Source organism: Haemorhous mexicanus, chromosome 6, assembly GCF_027477595.1.
Source record: "Haemorhous mexicanus isolate bHaeMex1 chromosome 6, bHaeMex1.pri, whole genome shotgun sequence".
Lineage (NCBI taxonomy): Eukaryota > Metazoa > Chordata > Aves > Passeriformes > Fringillidae > Haemorhous > Haemorhous mexicanus.
The window spans coordinates 40222956-40232666 of record NC_082346.1 but is presented as its reverse complement, the minus strand read 5'-3'; the positions used below and the strand labels follow the sequence as shown (position 1 = coordinate 40232666).

Below are 9711 nucleotides of genomic sequence, written 5' to 3'. Positions count from 1 at the left end.
TTCCCCCCTTTCATTTGTGGGACCAAGGCTTTTTGCCTTGTCAGTTCTGCACTGGCAAATGTTTCTGTCCTCAGTTGGGAAGGCAGAATGTCTAGCAGCACGACACCCACTACTGACAGGTCACCACTCTGGGGAAAGAAAGTACACATTTAAAGAATCAGCAGCCTAGGTAGGATATAATGTGACTGAAGAGTTTCACTGTAACGTTGTAGAGTACAAAAATGAAAATATAAAGTGCATTTTAAATGATTAATGTACAAAAGCTGACCTCTTCCAGTGTGCATTAATCAAGGAAAAAATGCACACTTTCTATAGTGGTTAATGTTGCAGGTTCATTATTCAGCTTTGATAATGTGCATAAAAATGCTCAATATGACAATGAGTTGGGGTAGCTGAGAATTTAGAATGGTGGCAAGTTTGTTGTAGTATTTGGATTAGCATTCTTAACCTACATCTTGACAGCTTCCTTTCTTCATTTCACAAGTGTTAATAAAATCTTGCTTTTTCCTCTTTCATTTTTGGTTATTTTTTTTCTTGTATTTTAGTTATTCTATTTTATTTTATTATTTTGTTTTTTACAAAATGATTAAAAAATACCTGCTCAAACAAATACTACCAGCATTCATTAGTCAGGATGGTTATATGTAAAAGAAATGATGCCAGATAGTAACAAATCCAAGAGAAGTTTATTATGAAAATGGCACCTGCGGGATGAAAAAAAATTAAGTTACATAAAGACAACCATGTATGACATGTATGAGAATCTACAAAAGTATAAAAAGAACCCTGTTGTAAATGAAGTATGTACATTTCTGATTTGCAGCATTATCAATGATCAATGAAAAAAATGTTTCAAATAAGCCAGGCACTCAAGAAGTTAGATTCGGTTAGCTTAACACAAAATAAATGTACCATAGCTGTCATTTTTAACATTTTAATTTTTTTATATTGTAGAGTTGGTAACACTGCTAAGATTTATACGAACAGAATCCCTTTCCCCATTATTCAGCTACTTGGCACCAGTCTCCTCATAAAAGATTTCATATATTTGTACAAGAAATAGTTAAAAACACAGACACAGTCTTCACAGGTAATGAAGTTTTTTTTTCATTTTGTAATTTTAAACACTATGGATTTAGACAGCAGCTGTGATTATCTGTTAGTTTAAATCACCAGAAATCATTTTGACACAACACAGAAACATTTATAAAAAAAACCCAAAACAACAACAGCTGTCTAGCTGTTTCTTGTAGCTGATAGGTGCAGTCCTTTGATTGTTCCATAGCTAGAGCAGAGCTTCCAAAATTAAACTTTGAATTTCCCAATCAGCTTTCTCGCCTTTTTCAGACCTACATAAATCCTTCCCATGGAACCTCTAAAGGCTCATTAATTAAATTTCCAGCATCCAATTCCTTTTTTGCTATCACTCCTCTGTGGCTTGGACCTGCCTCCCAAATTCAAAGCTACTGCAGAAATTGACTCAACGCAGTGAGTGATCAAAAATTCGAAGGACAGTTGAGTTAATACATTAGCATTGCACACGTAAGCGAATATATATGACAATTCTAAGCTCGGTTTCCTTTTTAAACAACGCCAGTTGACCTTTGAAAGAATTTCCTATCTCACTGGTAATTGCTCTACATATTGCTCTGCCAGCCTACCTAGGAGAAAACCAAAGAAATGCACCCTCTGCTTACAGTTCGAGCACAAGGACTCTGGGAATGTTAACAACTGAGGCTATATGGCGTCAATTTGCTTAATATATCTGAGCATTACTCTGTAGTGCATTGTGGGGTACACTGGAAGAGTAAGTCATACCCAGAATTCCTCTGTGGGAAAAATGGCTCCATTAACCTTGAGCTAGTTAAGAGTCTTTTATCTCTGAGAGTGAAGAAGAGAGAACGAGAGAGCGAGAGAAAGAGAGACGGGAAACGTGTGGAGGAGGAGGGGAGAAAGGAAGGGGGAGAGAGAGGTTTGAGAATACACAACAGCAAAGCAACAGCAGAAATTAAAAGGTATACAGACAGTGGAAGCAGCATAAGGTGACATTACAGAGGAAGGCCACCACACAAAAACCACTAACCCCCAAGAATCACTGGTTCACTAGGACTGCAGGAATGGGACTTTACCACTCCGGACTAGAGATAAAGCACAGAGAAGACAAAGGACAAAACAACTACATTAGCTTAGTATATACTGCATATAGTAACACACATTGAAACTGCAATGGGACTGACAGCCAAGGACACTTACACATTGTACACATTACAGTTCTCACATCTGTTATTAGATGCCTTAACAAACAGCTGCCAAAGATGGAGTGGAAGAAGAATTTATATTTGACAGTCATTTGGAGTGTTTGACACTACACTGTGATTTCTGGCAACAAAGACAAAATAGGAGATTTCTTTTCTTTTACTTAATGTGCAGTTTTCAGTTGTAGTTATCTATTTCAAGCTTATTAACCCATCCTTTAGTTTTAAAACATATTGGTTTCAACACTAGAAATAAGGAAAAAGAAAACAACAAAAAATACCCAAATCAAAGAACAAAAAGAAATTTACAACCTTCCCTCTATAATATTAAATGAAAAACAAAATAAAACATGTTAAATAGTTCTTCTGGTTTTTTTTTTGTTTTTTTTTTTTACTCTGGAGTGTTATTTGATGTTGTAAAATTAGCCTCAGTTACACTGAGAAAAAAATAAAGCAAAACAATATGCACCTAAGAAACTGCTCCTCGCGTCAATTAAATTGAGTTTTTTGTTTTTAAGCTCTTTTTGAAAAAGGCTTCCTGACCCATTTAAATTTGATGTGAGGCTATGCTTGTTAGTTTGGAGGTAACAAATTTTAAGTCCTGCAGCAAATGTTAATGAGGGCTTTTGTCTTAACTAACCAAGGAGACTGCAGCACCCCACTATAAACCAGTACGGAACACATTCTTTCCAAAAATCCAGCCCACAAGCTGCATATTGTATGAAGACATTACAGATTAATAAATGATAGCACCATGGTTTTAGAAATTAAGTTAAAGTTTCTGTAATTAACATTTAGTCCGACTTTTTAACATTCTAGTCACAGGCCAGAAATTAACTTTTTAAGAACCCAAATTATTTTATGTGCAAGTAAGAAAATCTTAACCATAAAAAGAGAATTAAACTCTGCATAAAATTCTAAAATACTATCCCCTATTTTAAAGGAATTAGGAACAAAACCCCCTTTTCATTTGACTTAGTCAAACAGGGCACATTGTTTATGCTTGTCTCTTTTAATCTTGATCATATCAAGATCATTTTGAAGTAAAACCAATGGTTGTCACTTTAAAATCTCTTTACCACAACACTGAGTATTCTATGGCAGAGGCATACACATATTAAAGGCATCTTAATAAAGATGCAAAGGAAAAAACACACATCTTAGAAGAAGACAAAATGGCAGGCAACTGGTACTTCGACTCTCTGAAGGCAAAAATAAAAAAATATCTTTACATTAAAGAATAAGTCAAGTTAAAGAGAAAGGGAATGAAATGGGGACCATCATATTGAGATAATAAGCTGACCTGCTCAAATTCAAAGTGCTAGAATTAAAGGTCTAAATTAAAACATAGTCTATGCCTCAGAGTATAACACTGAACACAGTATGTGGTCATATTTCAATCCTCTTTCCGTTCCAGAGTCTGTGTAGTGTGAATGCCATTGCTGTACACAGGAAATGGAAGAGTGGAAAAAAGTCCTTCGGCAGTTGTGAACACATTCCCTGCAGGCATTTGGGTCAGGCTGGCCCCGCTCACAGCACTTCCAAAGGGTCCCGACATGTTGAGTCGGTGAACATGGTGGTAGAGCATTTCCATCGGCGTTTTAGGATCCAGCCCAAAGCTGGGGCTGTTAACATCAACAAAGTTAACAGCGTGGGTGTTGGGAAGGAGGTTGCCCTGCATGGCTAAAGTAACTTCAGCTGGAGCATACCGAATAGTGCCAGTGGTGTAGACCCTCTGAGCAGCAGTGCTGGTCGCAGCAAGGGTTCCTGTTACCCTGTGAACCAAAGGAAGCACCACGTTGCCTGCTTGTAACCTCTGAAGGGCTTCCAGATCCCCAGTGTACAACAAAGAGTTGGACGCTGTGGGACCTCCTGGATGTTTGTCCCTTGGAGATGCTGAAAGCGGAGGTGACAAAGGGTCAGAGGACACTGGAGCCAAGGCCGAGTTGGATGAGGTGCTGAACTGAGTTTTACGGCTGGCAGTATTTTCAGTCCCTGGGGGGGTGAGAACAGAGTCTGGAATGGAGACATGTAAACTACTGCTGGCTTGGGGGGAAGGGAAGTGCTCGGAGCTGGGGGGCTTGGTCATACTGTAGGGTGATTCATTCCTTGAGATTTCCCTGTTGGGTGGGTAATTCCAAATACTGCTATCGTTATCAAAATTGATAGGTTCTGAGATTTCTGTTTTAATTTTGAGCACTGAGGCACTGTTTGGTGACGAGAGCAGCTGGGGCTGGTCCACCAAAGCTGAGTCAAGTCCATTTGGACTTGAGGTGCTTGACAGCCTTCTCCGGGTCATGCTGCCTCCCTTTTGCTTTTTTCTCCTCTTCTTCCTCTTCTGATGTTTGCTGGAAGACTGGGTATTTACTTCACCTGCACTGTCTGAGTCCTTGGCACTGTCAGAGGTCAGTGATTCACAGTTCTGCAACCGCAGGTCTGACTCACTCTCAACATAGCGCTCCACCTTGATCTGCATAGAGCCAAGAGTGCCAAAACTGTCCTCAGGGGCCTTCTGATTCTCGAAGTCTGAGTTTTCAAAGCTGTCATCACTGTCCCTGCTGTCCTGGTTGCTGGAGCTGTTCCCATCCTCATTACAGTTCATTTCATTATCTGACTGATTTCCTGACTTTTTCCTGTCGGATTCAGGGTCTTCACTGTTTTCTGACTGGTTTCCTTTCTCATCTGACTTTGAGTTCTCATTGTCCTCTGGAGCAAAATGAAAGTGAAACAAAGCATTAGCAATAGGAACATAATATTATAATCCAAGTCCAGATTTCTACCTACCAATGAGATTGGATTTGCTTTAACCTTTTTTTTTTTTTTTTTTTTTTTTTGGCAAAAGATGTTCACTTCTTTAGAGCTGCATAGGGGGTTTTTTCAGTGTTGTGTTGGGAGAGTTTTGATCACCCTGAATGTCTGACTCAGGACTAATGCACTAGAAGCCTATCCCATATGGCTGCACCTCAACTGAGGGGGCCTTTTCATCTGCTCACTGGACAAGAATCATGATGACAGCTGTGAGCACAATGGCATTGTACCTGTGCCATCCAAAGAAGAGTCAGTGAACAATCCCATTATCACCACAATGTTCTGCTGATTGTTCTTTCACATCCATGTTCTCCTGTAGCGGGCAGGCATCCACATATAGAACTATTTACTAATGAAGATTCTAGTACTCTCATCTCATTTTCCTCTGACCATTGCCACTTTTGAAGTGGCATAGCATCTCTGGCTGCAGTGGAATTACTGCTGATTTCCTCCCGTGTGAGAGGGGAAGCAACTTGTGTATAAATCTGAATGAATGAATAAACCAGTTAAAATGAATGAATAAACCAGTTTATTGTTAAAACAATTTTGCTATGTTGCAAGACGGTCTTATATTTTTTTGAAGGAAAACAAGTATTAAAAAATACAGAAAAAATAATCAGCCAATGAATTAATTTCTTGGTTGATCCAAATCATCTAAATACCATTGAAAATAGCACAACTACAGCCCTGAGAAGCTGTCACTCTTCTTGCCTGAATTCATTTAATTATAATTCTAATAGGGGTGAGATAAACACTGTAGCCCACTGGACTTGGAGAGCCAAAGCAGCTTTGAGACTGAATATGCTCCATTATCACACTATGTTTGAAAGGGTCAAAAAAGGTTTCAGGAAACCCTGTCCTTTACAGACCAGCCAGAAATCTTTTGTTGCCTAATAAAAGACGTTTTTCACTCATCAGAGCCAAGTGCTACCCTTTTCAACATCCTTGCTTTAGGTGGAGAGGGGAAGGATTGGTTTGCCTCTAAAGATATTGGTTACTTCTGGAGCCAAGTCAATACCAAACTATTTCCCAGAATTGCTGAAGGTGGGTTTGACAGGAAAGCTGCCTGAGCATTCAGGACACTGAACTTTGCAAGTCACTTAGTGGGACTTCTGCTTGTGTGAGCAGCAGCAGAGAGACCCTTCCTTTTGAAAAATAAAACCTATAGGGAAAAAGTAGCGGCTGTAAACCCTCAAGTCTCATCCAGCTTTTTGTTCCACCTAGGACTGAATTTGTCCTACAATTTTTTCTTCCTTTTTTTGAAGATGCTTTCTTTTAAGGCCATGGTTTCTAGCTGGGGAAGAGTGGTCTTAGAGTGAGGTGGTCTAAAGCTACAAAATATTTGCCTGGGATTATATCACAGCTTGAACTGACCTTGTTGGTTTCATCTAAAATACTGTTCCAAATTCAGGTCCTTCGGCATTTCTACTTAGTTCCTTTGTAGTAAACAAGCCCCTGTGTCTTCTGCCTTCCAAGACTCCCAGACATCTCCTTCAGAGATGTAAATATCTGTGCACCTTTGGAATGCTGTCTTGCTCTGCATCAGCTTCAGAAATCATGAATGTACATGTATTTCTCATGTGCTCACCTGGAGAAACTTCTAGGGCATGTGAGAAATGCAAACTGTTCTCCATATATGTGTTATTTGGTTATTTAGGAACAAGACAGCATAAAGGAAGCACTGGGAATGGATGAAGAAATTCCCAATGACAGTGGTCAGCAAGCCAGCACATTGACTTAAACCAAGCTGTCAACGGAGAACAAATAAAAGCAAAAGATGAAAGAGAACATCCATGTAAGAAATATTATATAATATAATTAATCATATCATATCATATCCTGATCCTCTTCCTGCTTTTGCTTGATTTATATCACAGTGATCCATTTTCTCTAGAGTGTTTTTGGTAATTATCATAGAGATGAGAGAAAAATCATCTGTCTATCTATCTATCTATCTATCTATCCAGCCATCCTACATAGAACAGCTGAGTAACTTTACTTCTTGGGCTCCAGGAAAACACACTTCTTTCAAGGCCAGATGATTTGCACCTATGCCTAGGTAACCACTGTTAAAACTAACAGGGAATGTGTGAACCATCTGTGCACTGGACCATCTGTAGGACTAATTTACACATAGAACTTGAGAAGCAAACTCAGCTTTTAAAAAACAGCTGAAGTCCCAGACTTAAAGAGCTTAGAAACAAGTTCTTGAACCCACACATTTTAATTAAATATAACTTTTAACCCAATAAAACTCTAATTTTTTTCAATCTTTACTGCCCCCTAGTGAGACTCCTCAATAATGTATTTATTCAGGGAAAGGAGTCATGAAGATTGACGGTGGAGACCTCTTTGTAGAATGTCTGCCTACTTTGGAAAGAGAAGAACTTGAATTTTATCCAACAGTTGCAATCCCAAAGTCCCCTGCACAAGGCACAACACCTTAAGCACAGCTGGGAAATCAAATATTTAGTTTGGTGCTATGTAGGCAAGAATGCATGAAGAAAGTGAAGAGAAATTCACAGGAAACGGAAATGTTAAGGTCATTAAAAGATTTTGCTAGTGTTTTTCAATTCAATTTACATGATTTTCTTTCTGTTTTAATGGAACAATACTTGAGAAGGAAAAGCAACTGAAAAGCTGACCATGTGGCTTTCATGAGATGAACCTCTCGTGGTGTAAAGGCATAGCATGTGTGTTACCTGAGTTGTCCTTTGAGTCCGATTCAGAGTCAGAGGTCTCTGAGGATTCTGAGGTTTTCTCTGGCAGGTGAGGAAGTTGTGCAATATCCATTGGAGTGTCCTTGTACTCTGGGTTACTGAAGAGGATACAGCAAATATAAACACAATTGGATGATTTGCAGTTTCATGATTTTTTCCTCTTTTCATATCAAAGTTCAGGAACAAAGAACAGGAAGAATAGCAGAGTAAACACAGAAACATATTTTTGGCTTCAGAGCTTCACAGCAGGAATTTTGTGAAGGTTTATTTTAATACTGCACTCAAATTCTTTTATTGACCAGGTACTAAACCTTGTTTGATTCTAGTGAAGTTTTAGACCTATCAAAGCATCCTTGCTGAAGTGGGACATCATGGCTTGTGTGATATCTAGCAGTAAAGCTACACTATGTAATCATTCAACAACAAAATATCTCGATTTTGATCCCATTACTGTGCCTGGGAGGACAGAGAGAGTGTTTTAACTCTTCCAATCTGTTTCTCTCCCACTGGCAATGTCTGTTAGAGTTATCTCTGCAGAAATGTTCTCTATCAACCTTGCCAGAGTCCTTTCAATACCTGTTTTTCTCAACATTCCAGTTTTCCTCATTTTAATCAAGCATATGATACATGAAGTTATTAAGAAGGTGCTCAGCTAGGGCTAAAGAAGTTAGGGCTCCAAAGAATCTGGCCAAAAATGAGATAAAATAGGTTACATATTTTTAAACACAGCACACATACATCCACATCAGCAAGAAACCAAAAACAACCTCTCTAACTATGTGACAGATGCACATGTGCATGTTAAGATGCATATGTTAGGGATAAAGAACTGTCAACACACCCATTATAATCATATCTTCATCTGCTCATGTGGTGCTCACCTGTGACTTGTTAGCAAGGAACATGACTGCAATCTAAAAAAGCTACACTGCCAGAGAGATGGAAGAAAACCCCTACAACACTCTGCTTTTGCTTGGTTTGTACCTTTTAAAATGTGTTCCTTTCTTACATGCATGCAAATGCAGGGGAACAGACAGCTAAACATAAGTGGTAGAGAATACTAAAAATAACAAAGTCTTTAATATTTTTCGAATGGATGAGCATTTCCATGCAGTTCAAATTCAGTTCTGGTAAAGTGGAAAATCCATGTTCCTGCATAGAACAATATGAGGCAGCACTGGGGGTGCCTGACACACTTTCACAATGGCAGTATGCTCACATTCAGCCTCTTGGAGTGCACTGTGAAAACTCAGAGTTCACACAGTTCACTTTGAGATGCCGTGTTACAATTATCATCTTTATGGCTTTGTCCTGACAAAGTGACTTTATTCTGTTGCATCCCAGGGCAGTCCCCAAATTTGCCCCCTCCAAGCAAAAGATGTTTGAGGGCTTTCACACTGTGAATAACCAGTTGCTAGAACAAGAACAGCATTAATCCTCCCTGTCACTATAATTAGTCTATCCTTTTACAGACAGCTGAATCATACTTTCTAATGCATGGAAATGTATACAGACCAGTACTCCTGCTAAGAGTAGACCTAATTATGCCTTAATCTGTTATTAAAATATTATTTGGACATTTGGATCTTTTGTGAATTCCAGTACAAGGAGAAAACTAAATTAAAAATACAATTTCAGTGAAGACGTTAATATTTCTCTAATAGAGACCAGTGAATGGAATACACTAGAAAAATCAGGTTCTGGGATGAGAGCTGGGAAAGACCACACAGCTTTTTTTTTTTTTTTTTTTTTTTTTTTTTTTTTTTTTTAATTTTTCTTTTTTTTGGTTGTGTATATTCTGCTTGTAGAGAAAATTATTTTGTGGGATGTTTGTGGACTAGGTTCACCTATTGTCTGGAAAGCAGCAAGGGGGACAGAGGCAGCTGTTCATAATTCACATGCATGACTTTTACAGCTAGAGCAGGAAA

General features: G+C 38.7%; 1 protein-coding gene across 3 annotated transcripts in view; it reads right to left on the bottom strand.

The window, feature by feature from the left end:
* Positions 1 to 666: 666 nt before the first annotated feature.
* NPAS3 (neuronal PAS domain protein 3) overlaps positions 667 to 9711 on the bottom strand; it is a 591155-nt gene continuing 582110 nt past the window's right edge. For all 3 annotated transcript variants that reach the window (XM_059849891.1, XM_059849892.1, XM_059849893.1), the window contains 2 exons: positions 7766 to 7881; positions 667 to 4961 (listed from right to left, as the gene is read on the bottom strand). In XM_059849891.1, coding sequence (XP_059705874.1) covers positions 3652 to 4961; positions 7766 to 7881 — 1426 coding nt within the window. In that variant the 3' untranslated portion in view covers positions 667 to 3651. The remainder of the gene's footprint in view (positions 4962 to 7765; positions 7882 to 9711) is intronic.